General features: G+C 41.3%; 1 protein-coding gene across 1 annotated transcript in view; it reads right to left on the bottom strand.

The window, feature by feature from the left end:
* The window catches only part of PCOLCE2 (procollagen C-endopeptidase enhancer 2), a 74,216-nt gene extending 56,205 nt beyond the window's left edge, over nucleotides 1-18,011 (bottom strand). The window contains exons 1-2 of the mRNA XM_036851778.1: nucleotides 17,470-18,011; nucleotides 16,402-16,510 (exon numbers count right to left, since the gene is read on the bottom strand). Coding sequence (XP_036707673.1) covers nucleotides 16,402-16,510; nucleotides 17,470-17,555 — 195 coding nt within the window. The 5' untranslated portion in view covers nucleotides 17,556-18,011. The remainder of the gene's footprint in view (nucleotides 1-16,401; nucleotides 16,511-17,469) is intronic.
* Between the last annotated feature and the right edge of the window lie 5,019 nt (nucleotides 18,012-23,030).

Raw genomic sequence — 23,030 nt, forward strand, 5'->3', positions numbered from 1 at the left:
TCAGATTGGCCAGCCTCCATAATTGCATAAGCCAATTCCTTGAAACAAATCTCTTTATATATGTATGTATGTATGTATGTATATGTATGTATATATTTATATATACATGTATGTGTGTTTATATGTATACATATATGTACATTATATGCACATGTGTATATGTTTGTATGTATATATGCATGTGTGTATATGTATATCCACGTCCTACTGGTCCTGTTTCTCTGGAGACTGCTGATACAGGCTTCCTGTGCCCAATGTCTTCCATTTGTCCCTCTGGATCCATTCTCCTCCCATCTCCATCCTACTCCCCTTACTGGGTGGTTGACCTAGATCAATGCATCAACCACTGTCTTCGGGTGTTGTGGCCATGGGAAGCCCCAACAGGAAATGGAAAACACGGAAGAGAATTAGGTCAGGATATTAACTTCCCTGGCTCCTTCTCTGTGAGGTTCCCTTGGGTTGACTCCTGGGTTCTAGTAATATCTCTCTCCTCTAGGCTTCCCTACCCTTTTTAAACAGCTTCTCTGTAAACAACACCCCATCCCCAACATGCTATTTCAAGCATGTTCTAGTAATATCTCTCTCCTCTAGGCTTCCCTACCCTTTTTAAACAGCTTCTCTGTAAACAACACCCCATCCCCAACATGCTATTTCAAGCATGCTGTTTTCCATGGAGACCCTGACTGATAGGCTCTCTATCTCATGCACACTGGTCTCCAGGCCTTATAGGATCTACCCCACCCTTCCCTGTCTGACCTCAGCGTCTGCTCCCTTCCCCTTTGTTCACTCCACAGGCTTCTTCGCTGCTCCCAGCACATGCCAGGCATGCAAAGCTCCTTGAGGGCAAGAATCTCTGTCTGCCCGGTTCATTGACATATCCCTGGTGCCCAAACACTGCCTAGAACATGGTAGGTGCTCAGTAAATATTTTTTGCCTAAATCAGATAAAATAATTTCATTGATTCCCATACCAGCATCCTTCCTTGTTGCATCCCTCATAGGTGCTCCATCTTGTGTCTTCGTCACAGCTCACAAAGTAACACTAAGTGGGAAGAAAAAGCTTGCCTCTTGTTGCCTGGCTTTGCAACAGAAGCTACCATGTCTGTTTCCCTCATAAAAGCCCCCAGGATCACTGAATACATATCTTGGGGAAGTGCGAAAATCACTACTCAGCCAGAGGCAAGTATCATCATCAACAGGATGACAATTTTACTGTTAATTCATCCTCACAAGATGTGAAGAATTCCCCACAAATGACTTTTTTTTTTCCAAAAGATTTATTGGCTAAATGGAATGAAATACCTAAACTTAAATATAATACTTAAGGTGATATTATTCAATGTTATAAATACTCATTCAACCAAGCAATTCTACAAATGTGAGAATTATGCTATAATCTAATCTCTTTCATTCAGCCTTCTATCACATACATTTTTATAAGGATGTGTTGGCTTTAAAAGAAAATAACGTTTTTACCAAAGTGAAGTAGCTAACAGAACACACTCTTGGTGGTGGTGGTGGGATGAATTGGGAGATTGGGATTGACATGTATACACTAATATGTATAAAATGGATAACTAATAAGAACCTGCTGTATAAAAAAACATTTTTTTAATAAAATAAAATTTAAAAAAAAAGAACGCACTCTTAATTCATATTAACTGTTTATCTATTTCTCTACTTAACTATTTACAAATTCCAACCCCGAATGGTTTTATACATAAAACTAACAGCTTACAAAGTCAACGTTAATATTGCAGCACTGTACTTTTGCATATATGAGAAGTGTGATGCTTATTTATAGTGACACCGTGCAGTGGAACAGAAGGCACCGAAGAAGAAGTTCACACAATGATGCATCTAAGAATGCTCACCCATATTGGAAAGTAAATATTCAGAAATCGACATTAAATCCACAGGGTGTGTTGTTCTGTCCATGTCACTGATGTTATGCTGACTGACTGGTGGTCACCCAGTACAACCATAAGGTGACTGATAATGCACAAACGCAGGGGGAGGTGCAAACAGCACACATATGGCACACAACTAGAAGCAAGGAGGATGCAGGAAGGGAGCATCTCTTTTAACGGTAGCATTCTGCAGATTACAAACATTTTCAGAATAAGTCTCCTTCCCTAGAGATCTTTGGCAATAAGTTGATACTCTTCTGCAGAGATCTATAGCTTCTGTGCTGTTCTGCCTAAAAGGAGGTGTAGTCATTGATCTATTCATTCATTCACTCATTCATTCGAACATTCATTCATTTATGCATTCATTCTTTCATCAGCAACTATTGCCTGTGTCAAGCACTATGTTAGCTACTAGGAGAACAGACAACTAAAATAAGGGTCTTGTCCTCAAGAGCTTTTCAGTTTAGTAGAGGAGACAGATTAGTAAACAGATGATCAGTGATCAGTGTTGCAATAAAGATACTCCCCGGATGCTACGGGAACACAGAGGAAGTAGATTCCAGTCTGCACTGGGGGATAGACAGTCAGGAATGCTTTCTGGTAATTCCTTTCTGACTTCTATTCTAATAAATTCTATGATTTATTTCTCTACTAAGAAATATAGTTTCATTATTTTCAGATATATAAATAGCTAAGATTTATAGAGAGTAATAAAACAATATATGCATTGCTCAGATTTATAGGGATAAATATATATAAGACTTATGGAGAATAATAAAGCAAGTTCATTAAAATTATAAATCACAATTATAATATAATAATTAAAACAAGTATATTGGGCAATTCCTAGGGTAGTTGCATGGCTCCTGATAATTGCCTTGTACTAAAAAAAAATTTTTTTCTACCACATATATGTATCCCCCACACAATAAATGCTTAGTTGTAATCCCTAAAGAACAACAGTGCAAGTTCCTATTAGCTTGATGACTGTGCCAGAATCCCCCCTAAAATCTCAGTTGTTTTGGAGTATCTCCAAGGGATGTCTACACAGGCCCACAAAGCTGTCTGGCTCCCTAGTGATAGCGTTCACATGTCTTTCCTCTCTTACTGCTGGAAAGCAGTTTGGTGGCTCCTCATAAAGCAGAGAATTAGCGCATGATCCAGCAATTCCACTCCTAGGTGTATGCCCAAAGGGATTGAAAGCAGGGACTCAAACAGACACTTGAACACCAGTGTTCACAGCAGCGTTATTCAAAATTGCCAAAATGTGGAAATAACCCAAGTGTCCATTCACAGATGAATGGATAAGTAGAATGTTCCTGGTGATGGATGTGCCCACCAAGTCCCCTGAACGGGCCGATGAAGAGGAAGCATCTATCTGTTTCAAGGGTGTTATTTTCTGATGCGCCTAAGATTCTGCACGCTCCCAAGTTGCAGAGACTTGTGAGCCAGGATGAGGACAACACCTTCCTCCCAACTCTGCAGCACTCCGTGTCACCTGGGACCCAAGACAACATTATGTACAAAAACTGACCCTTCAGCTCCTCCCCTGTCCACATCCCAAAGCACCTTTCAAAAGTAAAAGCCAAACAAACCAAATAGAAAGAAGCAAAGAAGCAAACCAAATCCACTACCCTCTCCACAGGAGTTAACCTTAATTCATGAGCAAGGCCTTTCCACTCGTAATCATCCAGAAGATATTTTGTACTCATATGGGCAAGAAACGTCAGAAGTTGCTTAATGTCACATACCTAGTCATCTGCATTCAGAGCAGTGATGACCTCACAATTTCTTCAGGAACCATCAGTGGGGAGACACTTTGCATCACCCAGGTTTCAGTTCAAGTGTCACATCGTCAGCCTCAGTCTCTATTACATCACCTTGTTTTATTGTCTTCATGGTACTTATTCCCACCCTACTATTTGTGATCTATTTTATTGTCTCTCTTCCCCCCTAGAGAGTAAACACCATTGGTACAAGAACCTTCACTATTATATCTCCAGAATATAAAACAAGGCCTGACACATATTAAGCATTCAATAAATATTTCATGGATGAATAATACTTTTTTTTCAAGTACTTACCATGTGCTAAGCACGGTTTTTAATACTGTACATGCAATAACTAATTTAATGCCCAAAATGATCCTATGAGGTAGAGAGTATTATTAGCCATATTTTATAGATGAGGAAACTGGGACATGAAGAGGTTAACTAACAAACTCAAGGTCATACAGCTAGTAAGTAACTGTTTTGGTAATCTACTGCTGCATAACAAACAACCCCAAAATTTGGTGGCTTAAAACAACAATGCACTCTTATTTCTTATGGTTTTGTGACTTCACTGGTCTCATCTGGGTGATTCTTGCTTGAATTATCTCATGCAATTAGTATCAGTTCTCAGCTAGGGCTTAAGTTGTCTGAAGGCTTAACTGGGGCTGGTTCTCCAAGATGACTTTCTCACTCATATGTCTGGCACCCCAGCTGGGAATACTGGAACAGCTGGGGGCTGTCTGAGCATCTTTCTCTCTCTCTCACTACGAGGCTAGCTTGGGCTTCCTCATAGCATGGCAGTCCTTTTATGGCAGCTAGATTCCCCCAGAGTTCATGTTTTAAGAGACTAAGGCAAAAGCTTTAAGATTTCTTATGCCCCAACCCCAGAAGTCTTGTAGTATCACTTCTGTCTCATTCTATTTTTTCATAGGGCCAGCCAAGATTCAATGTTTGGGGGTACTAGAAAAAGGCGTGAATACCAGGAGGTGAGGTTATTTAGGGGTCATCTTCGGAGATTCACCACCGTAATAGGAGAGCTGGTATTTGAACCCAGGCAGTCTGGCTCCAGAAACTGCACTCTTAACTATCAATAATATATCATGGGGTATCTCTATTAGGAATAAATGAATAAATTCATTACTTAATTTGTATAACTAGTGGGGACTATTCTGATGATTTGAGCCTCCAAAAGTGAATTAAAATCCCCATCTCTAAAGACAGAAAATTATTTGCGATTCTTAACTGACAATCCTTTCTCTGCCTCTAAACACCCTAGTTTTAAAAGTTAAGGGGCATTCTCAGTTGGTGCTGGGTGGAAGGTGGTTAGCTTGAGGAGAATCAGGGAAGGTTTGGAAGCACTTCTGTGGACAAAGTCTCATGAAAGACCATATTTTAAGTGAAGAAAGGACATAGTGAGTAGGAATGGGTATTTCCAATACCCATGGGAGCTAGCCATGCTCCAAAGGGATTACCATCCAGCTTGAAATGCGTTGGCTTGCAGACAAGTTCTACACAAACACCACACTTTTATGACTTATTACAGTCCTGGAAGAGAGGTTGAAAAAAAACCATTTATTGAGTACTTTCTTGCATCAAGGGCCGTGCCAAGGGCCTCTCATCTACCACGTCCTTCAATCCTCACGTTACCTTTACGATGCAGGTCTGGCCATGATAACCAACTTTGGAAAGTTCTGGGAACTGCATCACATTCCTAGTAAATAGCTGAAAAATATTTCAGTATGACTTGACAATGCCCTTTCTACTAGTCACTGAGTGATGCCATACTTACAACCCTCCACCGTGAACCTTGTTACCCTGTGCTACTGTGATTCATTTCCGGGACATTTCCCAGACTAGTGAAAGCCTCCTTGCCACCCCAAACCCTGTTCTGGGACATGGTTTTCCAAACATTACAGTCTCTCTGCCCAACCTAGCATCTGATCTCTGGAAGGTACTTTAAAAATAGTTGTAATGAATTATGATTTCTTCCCAGAAAGTCAATCATAGCCCAGGGCTTTTAGAAAGTCTATATCAGACCTCTATCAGACCCTTACTGAGACAGGCTGGGACCAGGGACCCTCTGCTGCAGTGCTTGCACCTGGAAAAATGTCTCCTCAAGCAACAAAATATAAAGAAACTATAAGGGACTAAAAATAACTGCATGCATGTCCAGTTGGGGCAAATTATGGACAACAAGATACAAAGAGATCAAAAACCCAACTGCCACTTCTGAAGAGCCAGGAGCAAAAACAGGGGTAGTGTGCACGTCACCTGCACTCAACTCCACCAAAAGGGTGGGCAAGCCACCTAAGCCACACCTCCAGCCCGACCCCTGGACACACCCTTATCCTCACTCCATATAAGGAACCAGCTCGCCGCCCTCCCCCAGAAATGAGCAAGGGAACATGTTACTTGTTTTTGCTCCCCACCCCCCGCTGCAGCAGGGGCCCCAATAAAGCACGGCCTGAATTTCTTGTCTGGCCTCGTATCAATTTCTATCGATTAAGGAAGGTCAAGAACCCTAGTCTGTAACACTATCAATTCACTTCTAGGAAAGTAAGCAGCAATCAAATCTCCACTGGCTTCCCCGTGCTTCTTATCAGCTTGGTCCATAGAACAGATCATCTGTGACTAAAAGGTCTCTCCCTCCCTCTGCACTTTGGGAAACACTATTTTATTATATGTCATGTCCAGGAGTGTCTTGGGGCTGAGGTGGTGAAAGAGAGGTGATATTTAGTGGCAGGGCTTGTGCAGCTTTAATTGCAACTCCCCACGTCTCTGTGGTTGTTCCATTTATTTTTAGATATTTATATTGGTTTTACAGAGACTTGCCACCTTGACTCTTATGAGCTAACAAATAATATATCTGAAGAAAACACTTCTATTCTCCCAAGTCCCTAGAGTAAGAAATTCAAGAGTACCCCCAAAGCGCCATTGCCACTGTCAATAAAGCTGCTAAATTATAACGTGCAGGGGCGTTTTAGTGATTACGTTTTTCATAGGATCAAGGAACAATGATCCACACAGATAAAACTTGACTGTGCAGCAGCTATCCACGGGAACACTTTCCAAACTCTAAAAGCAGGACAATGTGAAAAAAAAAAAAAAGAGAAAGCCTTAGAATTAGGAGCCCTGCAAATGCTTCTCTGGTCTCCAGCATACAGCAACTAACCAATGAAACCACTCTCTTTTTCTTTTTTTTTTCTGTCAATACCTGATAGATTGCAAGGAATCTGAAAATTTATGGAACAATTCAAATTTGCCTATAATTTCATATCATAAATTGAACTCTGGGATAGGAGTGTGAAACTAATTCCATCAGTCTTTTTAATAATACAATCTTTAAAACCATTTCTGGGTGTTTTACTTCTGTTAAATGCTTTCTCATTATACAGCTCTTTAATAGAGGGGTTTTAAATGTGTTATCTTTGTGCTCTATTACTATAGTGATGTTTCAGGAAAAATGACTTTTTGTCATTAATATATTATTAAAGAGAATCTCTTTCAGAAAAAAGAAATACCCAAAGAGGACTTCATTTTCATGGTCTCTCATTTTCTTCTCTACTCATTAAGCCCTTTCTAAGGCATCTGCCTTCGACCAGCTCTAAAAATACAAGCGGTACAAATAAGCACATTAATAAAACATCATGTTTTCAATCAATAAAAACATATTTGATTTCCATGTGAGACAGCAAAGAAAAACAAAACAAAACAAGCAACAGAAGCCCTTAAAAGCAAGCAGGAAACTAAACAAATTTAGAAAAATTGGGCTGAGGCTCCAGTGGGAAAACGTCACCTACTTGCTTATTTATTTAGGATTTATATTTCCCCTGCTTCTCAGAGGACTGAAGGCAGCATGGAAAATGTTTTAATGCTCCCAGTATTTTATCAATTGAAACCTAACTGGGACAGTTTAAGTGTCATAAGAATCACAAAATTTCTGAATTATTCTCTCCTAATTAAAAAACAGACAACATGTAGCTATAGTGTTCTTTTCCCATTCATATAGTGCTCAAGTTTGGGTATGCAGACATTCTCTGTTAATTGCACTCATCTTTACTAAGGAATTAGATATAAATAATATTAAGTCCAAGCATTGGGTTAAATTACTCTTCAGGCAGCTGAAGTAACGAAGTTTAGTCCAACAAATGTATAGGTACATTAAAACAAACCCCATAGTTGACTGGAATTTAAATCTCGATATAATTCTAAATCCTACATGTATTGTAAAGCTAGGAAATATGTGTTTAAGGCCAAAATTCCATTCCGCTATCTGTCCTGCTGTGGTTATGCCAGGCAAATAACAGTTACAGTAATTTTAGAACCCCTTGCCATACCCTTAGGTATAATTAAGCGACTTAAATGTTGAGTTCCTGTCTAAATTCACTATTTGTTTTCTCAAATTATATACCTAGCACCAATCTAAATAGAACATCACTTTATGTTTCAATTTTCATGCAATTCCATGCCCTACCACTGCTGACTTGCTTTTCATGAAGCCATATGAAGGTTAGTGGGAAGATGTAAATCCCAATCACATTTTCAATCTATCATTTCTCTAAAGTAAATGTGAATGCCATTTAAACTTAATCAGGCTTTTGGAGGATGGATTCAGTATGATGACTTTAACACACATAAGTAACAAAATCACCCCATGGTAAGGAATGCCTTTACACAATTGTTTATTAGGTGTATTTGGAAATATCAAGGCATGTGTTGTAAAACAGCCCTGTGCTGTCAAACAAAGGACATACAACAATTTCTCAAGTCTTAGAGCAGCACAGATGTAAAATGGGTCATAACATCTTTTACTCTTTGCATGAGGTAATAATTGTTTTCATTTAAATAATCTAAGAACTTCAATAATTTTTAAAATGTCAATAAGCCTTATTCCACATTATCAATACTTAAAACTACTTACAGTGAGTAGCATAATTATTTACACAACATAATTGATACTGATTTTCTTATCTAGCTACTCCCTACCAGATTATAAACTCCATAAGCATAGAAACTATGCCTTGACTTTTTACCCCTGGGGCCCAGCCCAATGCTCAGTACATAGCGGATTCTCAATAAGCATTGAGCGAATGTTTATTTGTTAAATAAGTGCATAATAGTGCATTTATGTCACCGAGTCAGAAAATGTGCTAGTCTTTTCAAACCATTTGCAGGGATATTAGGCAAGATACAAGTTCTTTAGACCTCACTTTTGCCATTTGTGAAATGGACATACTAACATGTATCCACTGACATCACAGAACTGGATGCAGATGAAGTAACCACATGTTATTATTTTAGATCTGCGACCTATATAATAACCAGTATATTTAATTCCAGTTGCATAGAAAAAAAAAGGTAGTTATCAAAATGACAGTACGTGTATTACCTGGGGAATCTGAAGACCTTCTACATATGACAATTTATGCCTTTTTCCTCTGCATGAATTAGCTAAATAAGGAAAAATTTGCCACATACTTTCGGCTTAAATAGGACTGACTCTATTCATTGCTATAATTCTCCTTCCATCTCTGGCATAAGTCTGTGACTTTCTGATTGGCCCACATTATTTACTTCAGAGTTAAAGGAGTCACCAAATTTTAAACTGCTCAAATGTTGGCTGGTTTTTTCCTAAGCCAGATTTCTGCTCAAAATAATAACTGAAACCTTCAATAATCTGCTCTCTAATTTCAGTACCTTCAAACGTTTTTTGGAAATAAAAAAGAGATGTAAATCATAAACAAATACCTTGTAATTTTGATAATGTTTTATAACAATAAGATCACATACATGAATAATCTCATTTTTAAAAACTGTTTTGTAAATTATGCCCACCTTTAAATCTAAGAACAAAATCATTTTCACTGACATCTGCATACCAACTGCTGTTTCTGTTAGATAACAGCAGGAGTTCAGATGCAATATTTAGTTTTAACTTCGGGAACCAATTTAAAATAACAATTCCTACATACCTATTCGAGGAGAGTTCCCAGAATGTTCTAGGCTTCAAGTTTCCTCTAATTTGCATAGTTGCTATAAACCAAGTTTCAGCTGGTTCCACTTAGCTGGCCATACCATATGCAGCCCAAGTCAAATTCTGAATAGAGTTGTTTTCACAAGGTATTATTTTGCTACTAAAGCCTCTTCTCTTTTTTTTTTTTCAAAATTGTGTCAAATCATTAATATAAATCTCTAATTCTCCTGGGATTATAAAATGAACAAGTTATTGATGAAAAGATCAAGGAACCGAAGGATTGGGTGACTTGCCACGTTTGCAATGAATTTATAAGGAAACCGTTAATAGAATGGTGATCTTTGTGCCGGTGGAGCCAAGAAGGCAAGGTGCCTGTTGGGTTTTATTTCCCTTCCCACCCAGAGCCTGGGGGATGCGTCATCCCAGGCAGCCTCCCATGCTCACGTCTCCCAGGTATTCATCTGTGTGTCTCCAGCACCTACAGCCGTGCTTGGTGGGCTCTTGGTAAACGCGCCTTGCCAGTATAGCAGTGAGCCACAGCCCACCGGCTGCGCTCTTTTTGACACTGGTCCACTCTCCCTGACTTGTTTTAGGGATCTCAGAGGTCTCTTACTGTCTCCTGCACAGTCTTGCCCCTTTGGGCACACGTACCCAGCAGGGGGACAAACTGTGATAGAGCGGTCCAGGTGGTGCTATGTCAATACTTGGAGTTTCATTTCTTGGTGCCGGGCTTGGTACAGGCGCAGTTACTAGCTCTCATCCTTCAATCACTTTGGGTGACTTTTGCCTCAACCCAGTCATGTTGTCCTTCCAAGCCTGCTTAGAAGACCAGCCACCATTTTCCAAAAATTATACTTCCCTTAGCTGTCAGATCATACTTAAGTCCTATCCACCCCCCATGTATGCAGACTTGGTATTTTATGCAGATGCCCCTTAGGTTACAGTCTTGAACCTCAACTCTTAGGAGAAACTAAGAAACCCTCAACTCCATCATTAGTAACAAAATATTTAACAATTTAACCCTCAAATTCTCTGATTTGAACTCTAGCCATACGTTTTTCAGAACACACTCAGCAAAATTAATTAGTAAAACCTAAGACTAGTTGAGGTCACCAGGAGTTGGTGGCCAGAAAGATAGAGTTGAGTCAAGAGGCTTGAGTTCCAGGCACAGTTTCAGCACTACACAGAACAAGCGTCAGCTTCCTCGTCTGCAAAGCAGAAGTAAGCAGCACGGAGCACGTGCGTCCTCAACATATCTTCACATGAGTAAAATTAACCTCGAAATTTTTCTAGAACAGCACTGCCCAAAGGAACTTTTTGTGATGATGGAAATATTCATATTATATACTGTCCAATATGGTGGTTGCCATCTACATGTGGCCATTGAGCATCTGAAATATGGCCAGGGTGACTGAGGAACTGGATTTTTAATTTTTAACTTAATTTTAATTAGTTTAAATTTAAATAGTCAATGTTGATAGTGTATTTAGACAGTGCAGCTGTCCAAGAAATAGCAAGGAAAATGTTAAAGTCCTATCATTTAAGGGCAAATCTAAATTTCCATTCTGCAAGTTGTACTTCCATCTCAGAAAGTCCAATACAAATGGCTAGAAAGTTTGCTTGTGACCACTAGCCTTCACCTTTCTCAAAGTATACAGACCTTAACATTAGGCCTTTCCCACCTCCACACCCCCACTGATAAGATAGAGTTTGATGAAGAGGATTTGGTGGTGAAAGCCACCTTGCTGGGACACAGCTCTCCAGTCTGGAAGAATGAACTGCGAAGCAGATGAGTGGTAAGAAGCAGGACCTTTCTAGCTACGGGAACTTGAGTTTGGGGGCTACTCTCAGGCTCTTCCGTCTTGAGGGGTCTCTACGATGTTGAATAACCAGTGGGAATTCTATTCTTGGTTTACTGACTGCAGGAGCTGGAAAATGGACTGGATCCACTGGTTTCCAGAAAGCCTTTAATGGACTGCCTTGGATGAGGCCACACCAGAGCACAGCTCTGTCTGGAGCAGATGTCAAGCAAGGGTCCAGAGCCTGGTGCGTTGGGCCTCTTGGCTGGTGCCACTCCACCCTAGCTGCGTTCAGAACTGCTAAGACAACTGCTTTAGGCAGAAGAGTCCACATTTCTTCATCTCCTTGGTTATCCCTCTTGCCCATTCTACCATCTTCTCTCTCCTGGAGACCACACAGCTTCCTAACTGGTCTCCCTGTTTCCACTCTTAACGCCCTACAATTCATCTTCCACACAGCAGCCAGAATGATTTTTAAAATCAGAACATCTCACTCCTTTGCTTAAGATTCTCCAGTGGCTTCCTACTCAAAATAAAATTCCAACTCTTCACCATGGCCTACAGGGCCCTGCTCACCTTTTTTACTTCTCCCATCGTCCCCCTTACTCATTCTGTTCCAGCCACAGTGACCTCCTGGCTGTTCTTCAGACAAATCAAGCTTGTCTGTACCTCAGGGCCGTTGCACCTGCCGGTCCCTCTGCCTAAAATGCTCTTCCCCAGACTTTCACATGGCTGGATCCTTATCACTCAGGCCTCAGCTCAAATGTCACCTCCTCAGAGTGGCCATTCCCAATCACCTCATCCATAGCTACTTCTATCCCACCACTATGTTATGTTTGTTGGGTTTTTTCTACATATTTCTTGAGGTATATTTAACATATTATAAAACTCACCCATTTTAACGGCACAATTAAATAATTTTTAGTAACTATACCAAGTTGTACAACCATCACCATAGGTCATTTCCACCTCTGAGATCCCTCATGACCATTAACTGTTAATCTCCATACCTATCCCCTGCCCCAGGCAACCACAATCTACTCTCTGTCTCTACAGATTTGCCCTTTTGGAATTATACGGTTATTATCTAATATTCCACTGCTCTGTTTTATTTTATTTAAAAAAATTCTTTATTGCGGTAAAACATAACATACAATGTACAATTTTCGCCATTTTGAAGTGTATGGGTCAGTGGCATTAAGTTGTGCAACAATCACCATCATCCATCTCCAGAACTTTCTCATCTTTCCCAACTGAAACTCTGTATCCATTAAATACTAACTCTCATTCCTCTACCTCCCCAGCCTGTGGAAACTACCATTCTACTTCCTGTCTCTATGATTTTGATTACTGTAGGTGCCTCATGTAAGCAGAATCACACAATATTTGTTCTTTTGTGACTGGCTTATTTCACTTAGCATAGTGTCTTCAAGGTCCACCCATGTTGTGGCATGTGTCAGAATTTCCTTACTTTTTAAAGCTGAGTAATGTTCCTTTGTATACCATATTGTGTTTGTCCATTCATCTATGGATAGATACTTGGGTTGCTTCCAACTTTTGGCTATTGTGAGTAACGCTGCCATGAATATGGACGTATATAAATATCTGTTCAAATCCCAGCTTTAACATCTTTTGGGTATATACCCCAAAGTGGAATTTCTGGGTAATATGGTAATTCTAAGTTTAACTCCTTGAGAAAGTATCCTATTGTTTCCGCAGTAGCTGCACCATTTTACATTCCTACCAGCAATGCACAAGGGTTCCAGTGTCTTCACATCTTTGCCAACACTTATTATTTTCTGTTTTTTTAATAATAGCCATCCTGATGGATATGAAGTAGTATCTATTTTATTTTTATAATTCAGTTATCACTATGTAATATTTTGTTTACTTGTTTGTTTAAACATTAACTGCCTGTCTCTCCAAACTAGGATGATAGCTGCATGAGGGCAAGGAGCTTGGCTGCCTTGTTCACCAAAACTCCAGTAGTACCCAAGACCCAACACACATTTGCTGAATGAATGACAGACCTTAGGGCTACCAGCTTCTACAAGCTTTAGCGCTACCACAGTCCCCCTTCTTTTATCAACCCAAGGATATACAGAAGCTAGGGAGCTCCCTCCTTCTACTCTGACACACCAGAGGACCATGAAGAAGAACTGGGAATATTTTTCCCAACGATTCAGTGCTTTTCCTTGCAAAATACAAAGAAATGAAGATATTTTGAAACTGAGATCTTGAGAGCATCCAAGGCCTTTGGGAACATTCTGCTGAGGCTGTAATTATAACCAGGAGAATGTGCTGGGCTCCTCTGGAAGTTCTTGGTGCTACGCATATGCAAACATAAAAGAGGCAGCCCCTTGAAACAGAATCAAATGGCTAAGAGTGAAAACTATAAAGCTTTTCACTAGAAAAGCAAATTGTGCAGTCCTTTCTTGTGCATTACCTATGCTTTCTAAAAATATATATTTTTCAAAAAAGGCTGGCATTTGCTACTCAACTTTTGAGCATTAGTTCAGGCAGCCTGGGCAAACCACAAATAAATATGTCACAGAGACTGCTTGTTGTTTGCTTGTTTTCCCTTCTTTCCACAGTTGATAGAAGACTTTTATTCAAAAGAAGACTCTTGAATTTTAGCGGAGCACATGGATTCCTGACATGAAGACTTCATTTCAGGGCTTCCCTGAAGCTAGAAGTGGCCATGTAACTAATAACTAGCCAGTGCAATGTAAACAGCAAGGTGCAGGTAATTCTGCACAATGTCCTTAAAGGGAGCATCTGTGCCCTTCCTCTCTTCCCTTTTGTTGGCTAAACCATGAACCTGATGGCTGGACCTTGAGCACACATCTAAGTGGATACTGAGTGCCTAATGATTTGAGGTTGCCACACCAATCTTGGATTGCCTACCTCCAGATTCCTTTACACGGGAGAGAACCAAGCTTCTGGTTGAGCGATTGTTACTTTGGATCTCTGTTGCTAGGAGCCAACCTAGTCCTAACGCACATGGACTCTCTCCAGTAAGATTACAGGAGAACCCAAGCACAGAAGTAAGTGCTTCCTAGATACACATAACAAAGTCTATTGTTCCATCAAAGTCTGAGCTGCTTTAAAGCTGATGCCAAGCCCAGCTTAGCCAATATACTAAGGGGGTGGCAGTGATCTGACATATTGCCTACCAGTCAGAAGAAAGGATGAGTCAATACCAGCAACAGCGGTAACGGTGGTAGCTAACGTTTAGTGAGCACTTCTTATATCGCAGACACTCAGCCAAAGAGCTTTATACATACCATCTCATGTTATCTTCACAACAGTCCTGAGGTTTAAAGATAAATCCATCACACGGCTTATGAGTGATGGAATGAGAGCCAGCATGCCTCACCTTTACATTGTATCCATAACGAGCATCCATTACACGTCCTCTTCCCCACACATAAAAATAAGGTAGTCAGGCCTCTGCGAGGGCACACCCCTCCTTTACCAAGGACAACTTTCACTGGACACCCTTCCCCACCTCCAACACTAACAATGCCCCGAAGACCCAAAACACTGGGCTAACCATGAGTCTACTTGCTAGGCACATGGTGCCTCTCAGTCACTAATTTCCTTGGGTCATTTTAAACTTACAGCCATTTAATCATAACTGAAACACAACTATAACATAAAAACCAAGTTACATGTTTGTTTTAGAGCCTTATTTCACATTTATGCTAATATCAATATTGCAGAGCTATTTTTCATGACCATCCTCTCCTGGCCCCATGTGTTGCAATAACGTAATGAAATCTGTACCAATTCATTAGATAGCCGATATTTTATAGGAGAGCATCAATGCATATAGGAGCTGACTTTTATTTAAGGAAGGAGACCCCCTCATATCTGCCTGTCAAATGACCTTCTTGGTGGGAAGGCCTCACTGCAAAATAGGCTTTACTTTGTAGAAAGTTGGACTTACCCAGTGCTTGATCAAGTCAGTTTACATCATTGTTCTAGACCTCAGCTTCCTCATCTGTAAAATGGGGATAATAATACTTCCTCACAGTGATTTCAAAGATTCAGTGAGATTATGCTTGTTACCTACTTGGCACAGTGCCTGGCACCCAGTAAGTGCTCAATAAGAGGTACCTACTTTTAAAAATCATTAATTCCTGGGTGGTACAATCTGACTGAATGAAGCTTTCAGTGAACTAATGTGTTCAATTACCAAACAACTTCCCAAAATTGAAAAAAATGAAGAAGATAATGGTCACTACTATGCTCACTTGGAAAGATGACTCACTCTGGCTGACTAAATCCAGACTTATTTTTTTAAGGCTGGCTGTCTCTAAATCTGATTTCTTATCTTGACTCAGCATAACCTATGCCATTACTAACCACCCTGGGCATTTTGTTAGTTTTTGTTTGATATTTAGGCTTTTTCTCCCCTAAGTTATTGCTATTCTCTATTCTTAGATTGCCTTTAGTGGTGGTTTTAAGTCAGAGACATTAAGTGGGATTGTTTTTTTCTTTTTCTTTCCCCTTTTTTCCCCCCTAATGGTTATAAAGTAGTCAGAGGTGAGTACTACCTTTGATCTTCTATCCGCCACTGGGAGACATTTATGAAAGGCACAGGCAACAAACAGCTTCTAGAAGTCTTTATGATGGGTCTTTGCCTGAAGATAGCCTTAATTTTGAATCCATGAAACTCAGCTGAGTTAGACTGGGTTTTCAGACACACATCTGCTTTAAGAATTTATCCCTCCAAGCATTATCTCGAGCCCTTTCTAACTGTTAATGCAGGGCACCACTAGTTCTATTAAAAATCTCCCAAATAGTTGAGATAAATCCAACATTTCACTATTACAGACATTTGTCCCCAACCCAAATTCTGACAGCAGAGGAAAAAAGCAGCAGCTCTTCCACTGTTTCCAATATTCACTTTTGGAGAATACCCTTTTAAAAAATGCTTACTGTGATTTTCCAGGTACATTTGCTATTTGGAGGGTACACTCCAGGAAAACCTTCGCTGCCAATAAAGCCAGACTCTCCAGTAAGAATGCCGCCACATGTGAAAACAGGTCTGGGAAAATAAAAGAGGAAAAGAAATTTGAAACACTGTCTAACAATTTAATGTCAATTTCAGAAAGATGCAGTCTATTAATATGATTAAAGTGAATACTGACAATTAACTGCCTGCATCATATACGGGATTTGAAATACTTGTTAGCTCTTAGAATAAATTCTAGCCTGATAAAACATTCAGTCCAGCTGCCATCTGTCTCCACCATGATAACAAGATCAATCTATCCATCCATCCATCCATATGCAATCAAGTCCTCCACGTAAGTGGTAAGATCTTACAGGAAAATGGTAAATGGAAAATTTAACTGCGGGGAGTGAGAGAGAGAGAGAGAGAGGGTGAGAGCTAGGCTCCCTGAAGTGAATGGTTTTAAAGCTAGACAAGTAATTGGTTAATATGAAAAAGTTTTAATTTCCTGGATTTGGAGAGATGCCTAATTCTCTCTTTGAAAATCGTTGGCCATTGGCAGAGCCTCCCATTGAAAAGGGAGGTTGATGGTGATGGAGGTGGGAAAGGAGATGGCAAAACTGGCCATAGGGCAGGTCTCCCGGCCCAGGTCCTGGAGCCATCTGGCAGCTCAGAGGCTGAAGAGTTAAACTTGCCAAAAGCCGCTCCCCGGGCGCCGGGCAACTCGCGTTTTTCCCTAGGCTTCTGTCTCTGGGCAAAGCCTCTCCGGGGAAGAAAACAGGAGCAAACCAAAGTCCACACATTTGGGTCCCAGTGCTTCCCAGCGCCCGCCTGAACCTTCGGGGAGAGGAGAGGTGGTGGCCGGCCAGCTGCGGGGCCGTGGGGCGGGCGGAGCTGGGGGGCGCCGGAAGGAGCCCCGAGGACGGTCGCCATCCTGGGGTCCTGGTGGCGCGTGGGTCCCCCGGCGCCCCGAAGCGGAGTGGGTAAAGCCAAGCCGTGGGCGAGGGAAAGAGAGGGAGGAAGGGAGGGAGCGCGGGCGGGGGTCGCGTTACCTCTCCGGGGGCTGCGGCCGCGAGGGCTGGGCGGCGGCGGCGGCCAGCAGCAGGCAGAGCGGGGCCCAGGCGCCCGCGCCCCTCATGGCCGGTGGAGACGCTCGGGGCTCGCCCCACGCCGGCGCGCACCCCGGAGCACCGCGCGCTCCGCACCGGCCCGGACTCCCGCCCCGGCGCGCCCCGCACCCCGGCGAGCCCTCTCCCGCTCTCTCTCGCGCGCGCCGCCGCGGGGCAGCCCAGGTAGCCGGGCGTGCGCGGCAGGCGGGGCCGGGGCGCTTTTCTAGAGGCGATTACGGTGCAGTCTGCCTCGCCGCTTAATCTCCCCTGAGGAGTTCCTCTGGCAGCCACAGGCCACTGCTGAATATCCCGTTTGTTCTCCGGCGGCGAGAGGGGGCGGCTCCCAGGCCGGAGCCGCCTCCTCTCTCGGGGCGGGCGGGGGGGGCGGGCGGCTCCTCGCTGGCACCCCGGGACCCGCACCCCGCTCACATCCCTCGGGCAGGGGTGGTGGAGAGAAGGATGAAAGGGAACCCCCTTCCGCGTGGTACCCAAATGGGACCTGGCGCCTTGATCCACAGATGATGGGGTGGGAGGAGGGTTGGAGGGGGGTAGCCTTGGTTTGCTTTGCTTTGGGGAGTGTTTTTCTCTAGTTGCTTCTAAATAAAAAGTGTTCGTGCTTGCTGATTGCTGGAAAAGAGGGTTCCTCCTTCCGACATCTAGATTCAAAGAAAGAAAAGAGAAAGTAGAAGAGAGATTCTACTATATTTTAACTCCTACTCTAATTCTCTTACTTTACACACACACAATCTCAGTAGATTTCTTTTTGCTTTTACTGGTGTATGAGAATAGGGAGATAGGTTCTGAGCGGGAGGCGGGGGGCGGTTTAGAAGTGAGTTTTCAGCCGTGTGATTAGTGAGTGACTTGTCATTACCGTGACAAATAACGGAGACAAACTCCGCATCGTCAGCTCTCACCACCCCATGTTACGTCCTGAGAATAGCGCTTCTTTGCTGGTGCCTCTCTGTTCTTCAAAGATCTTTTCCAGCGATGCCTTTTTCTGTAGTATTGATTAGAGAATTTGTTTTTCTAAGAACAATTGCAGTCTATGGAATCAAGGCTTTCCTTTATGACTTTTAATTAATTTTAATTAAAAATAATTTTAAATATTTATTTTGCTAAGTGCTTCCCAATAACTAGGGATTAATAAAAGAAAAACAAGAATGGAATGGAGTCATTGGGGTTTTCAATGACCACGTCACCACAAGGGGATATAGCTGAATTCAGATGCCTCATTTGTGTTGTTCCTCCTAAAGTATTTTCACCATTCTAAGCAAAAAAAAATTAAGCCTTAAAATAATACTTATCAAGACTTCATTTCTTTCTTTTTTTTAATTAATTAATTTATTCATTTATTTTTGGCTGCATTGGGTCTTGATTGCTGGGCGCACGCGGACTTTCTCTAGTTGCGGCCAGAGGGGGCTGCTCTTCGTTGGGGTGCGCGGGCTTCTCATTGCGGTGCCTCCTCTTCTTGCGGAGCACGGGCTCTAGGCACGTGGGCTTCAGTAGTTGTGGCACACAGGCTTAGTTGCTCCACGGCATGTGGTATCTTCCTGGACCAGGGCTCGAACCCGTGTCCCCTGCATTGGCAGGCAGATTCTTACCCGCTGTGCCACCAGAGAAGTCCTAAGACTTCATTTCTAACAATGAGCCTACAGTGTTAAGAACATAAATACTCCGGGCAAGGAAATAAGCAACAACTGGCGGCAGAGAATAATCTCACTTTTTAGAGGAGGGGAATCCAGGAGTCAATAGTAGGAGCCAGAATTTCCCTGTGGGGTTTAGATTTTCTTACTATTTTTGAAAATGCGAAGGAAAAAAACACCAAGAATTACAACTTGTTAAAAATTTTCTGAAGGCACCACACCCTGTATGACTTAAAAAAAAAAAAAAAAAAAAAAGAATTACAGAATTTGGCAAACTACATTACCTCCTGAAACCTACACCCTCAACGCAATAAAATTGTTTTAAAAGAGCAAATAGGAAAATTAATGATTGTTTATTTTGCACACATTTCAAGAATATGCTGTCCAACAGCATACATATTTTAGATGATATTTTATTAAAAAGTCATAGTTTTAAATTACGAAGTGAAAATATTGCTTAATTCACTTTCTGGTAATGATTTGAAGTGATCATAGCCAGCAAATACTTCATTCTTCAAAACTAAGCTAAGTTTTCAAAATTTAAAATTAAAAAACAAAGTGTGAAATATGACTAAATGGATAGAAAACTATTTGAACATAAATATGCGACAACTCTTTTCTTAATTTACAGACTGATGACTGCGTTTATATCCTCACTAAAAAGTTAGGGTTCCAACACTGATAGTTCTGTTGTTGTTGAGACATGTAGAAAGACACTGATGTTACCATGTGATTTTAAAAATTTACTAAGACATTATTATTTGCTCTTAGAAACGCGTATTTAACTTGGAACTACAGTTCTGACCAAAATTATAAAACTTAAATGTCCTGAGAAGCTTAATGTGTCAAAACTGAGACACACCCAAGTGGACTCTGAAGGTTTGTGTAAGGTCCATTTCTGTGAGACCAATTTCTGGACTTCAGAGATGCAGCGTTGGTGTAATGGTAGGAAGCCGCAAAACTCCAGGCACTAGGAAAGGAGAGAGGTGGAGATAGCCAAACCCCTGGTGAAGTTGAAGTGATCCTTGTTGTCCAAAGTATATATTACCCAGTCTCTGCAGTTAACCAAGTTGCACAGAGACTCACAATCATGGGAATATGAGAATATTCACCAATGAACTGACCACTTATAAAATTAGACCCCGCTCAAAGTACTTTGTTGCATAATATTAGCACCTAGCTGGGCCCAGTATGTCAACATCTTTGTTGGTTAGTCACTGGTCATTTCATTAACCTTGCAAACATCTGAAAATGAAACATAAATACAATGCACATTTAATCCATGGTGCAGTACTGATCTTGTAAAAGATCCAGAATCTCATAAGATGGATGCAAGTGATATTGAAAGAAGTGGAGGAATGATGGACTTCTTTGACAAATGAACACCTGATGAATCACTCCAGTGAACAACTGAAGGAAAAAAACTAGAGGTCGTTGACCAAAAAAGAATGATTTTTAATGCCAAAAATATTAAAGAGATGCCCATGCGAACAATTGATTCCCTATGCTACTTTTTCAAAAGTAACATTCTACTTTATGATGTTGTGAAAATCAAAAGTGAAGGGAAGAATGTTTATATTTTGCTCGACTGTAATTTTGTAGGGAAAATTATGCTAAAAAATCCAGATTTGATTCATTCTTTGTTTATTATGAGAATTGGCACATAGCTGCAAATATAGACGAAATTTTGTTAAATACAAAATAAATTTAACTTTAAAAATTTCAGCTTCATTTTTGAAGGTAAAACCCTAAACACTTTTTCAATGTCTGCTATGAAACTTTGGAACCTGTTTTAAGTAAGTGGTCTTTTCCAGTACAGTAAATCTCAGGTATGGATTCATTCAAAATCTCAGATAATTTTTCCAACTATCTTGAAAAGCACCTGAGCAGCAATCCAGGGGACTGCATCAGATTGAGGGGGAGAGGCCGGGAGAGGACGTAATGGCGGGTTGGGCTCTATCCCTGGATCCCTCCCTTTGTTCTTGTAGAGGCATGAGCCATATCTGGAACTCAGGTGTGGTCTGTGCTTCCTTGAACGTGACTCTGCTCCAGCTGCACCACATGGGTCTCTAGATTTGTAAGTGCTCCAAATGTATAAAAGGAATGAAAAGTATCTGGAAAGCAAATAGTGTGGAAATTCTTTTATGCAGCCCAACTTAGTGACAATACTGTTCGTGACATTTCCATAACATCTGTCATTCTGCAAAACTATCAAACTGGAATTTTTGCATGTTCTTTTACCTAGGAAAATATAATAGTGTAGAGTTATGATATTAATACTTTACTGATGAAGTGCCTTTTCTGAATTCAGCTTTTCAGATACTATCAACGTTTAGGAACTCTGTAATCTTTGAATTCTTGTGCACAGGTCTATCAGTAGATACTCTTGTGAACAAGGATTTTTAGAATTAAAAGTTAGTTCGATATCTTTTTATAATTTTATTTATTTATTTATTTTTATAAATTTATTTATTTTATTTATTTAATTTTGGCTGTGTTGGGTCTTCGTTGCTGCGCGCGGGCTTTCTCTATTTGCAGCGAGCTGGGGCTACTGTTCGTTGCGGTGCACAGGCTTCTCATTGCGGTGGCTTCTCTTGTTGTGGAGCATGGGCTCTAGGTGTGTGGGCTTCAGTAGTTGTGGCATGCGGGCTCAGTAGTTGTGGCTCGCTGGCTCTAGAGCGCAGGCTCAGTAGTTGTGGCACGTGGGCTTAGTTGCCCTGTGGCATGTGGGATCTTCCTGGACCAGGGCTCGAACCCATGTCCCCTGCATTGGCAGGCGGATTCTTAACCACTGCACCACCAGGGAAGCCCTAGTTCAATATTTTTTGATGTTTGGAAGCATACTATTCCTCCTAAGAATGGAACATTGGAGGGGAATTGTACTGGTTAGGCTTCTTAGCTACAAGCAATTGAGTCCACTCTGGCTGATTCAAGCAGTATAAGGGATGTATTTTAAAACACAAGGTAGTTCACATTACCATTAAGAGAACTGGAGAAACTTATTCCAAGGCTATTTTTCCCAGAATAGTGGCCAAAATCTTGCTTCAGAAATGTCCCTGTGAGAAATCTGTTGCCACTACTGCCACCAAGGCTAAGTACTAAACACAGGTACTTCCACTTGCCGACACTGTGACACCTGTGAACACAGCAGATCCATTTCTGCCCCGAGAAATTCAATCTCCCAATACTCGTACCCCAAAGGCCAGCCAGCTCTGCTGCCACCTACAAATGAAAGCTCATCACTGACCTTCTTTGCTCAGATGGATCTCTTGAATCAGTCTCATGCAAGTGCATATGGTAATGTCTGTGTCACATGCCGGCATCTCAGCTTCAAGAGAGGCTAGGAACACAACTCTTTGTGGGGAATAAGGTCTGCATGCTGTAGAAATTTCCCCAAATATTAAAAAGCTACTCAAAAAATAATGGCAGACACAAGTATGATTAATGTCCATGACAGGGATATACGAAGTTCAATTAGCCTGTCGCTGTTGAGGAAAATGGCTCCAAGGTAGTCTTTATGTATAAGGGTCCCAAGGCAACGTAATGTGTGTTGAATGAAACCAACTCCACTCATCTGCCAACGTTGGACAAAGAAGTCAGCAGCCCTTTGCTGGTTTGGAATGAAACTTTGTCCAAAGGAAGCACTCCGCGATAAATCATCACCCTCCTCCTCATCATCATCCCTAACTTTTACTGAGCACTTATTATACACCAGGAACTGTGATATAAATGCTTTACAATAATATTTCATTTAACTCTGCCAAAAACCCTATAAGGTAAGAGTGATAATCACTATTTTACAGGTGAAGATTCTGAGATTTATAGAGGTTAACTGCTAATCCCAAACCTGCCATACGTAAA

This window comes from Balaenoptera musculus, chromosome 4, assembly GCF_009873245.2.
Source record: "Balaenoptera musculus isolate JJ_BM4_2016_0621 chromosome 4, mBalMus1.pri.v3, whole genome shotgun sequence".
Taxonomy (NCBI): domain Eukaryota; kingdom Metazoa; phylum Chordata; class Mammalia; order Artiodactyla; family Balaenopteridae; genus Balaenoptera; species Balaenoptera musculus.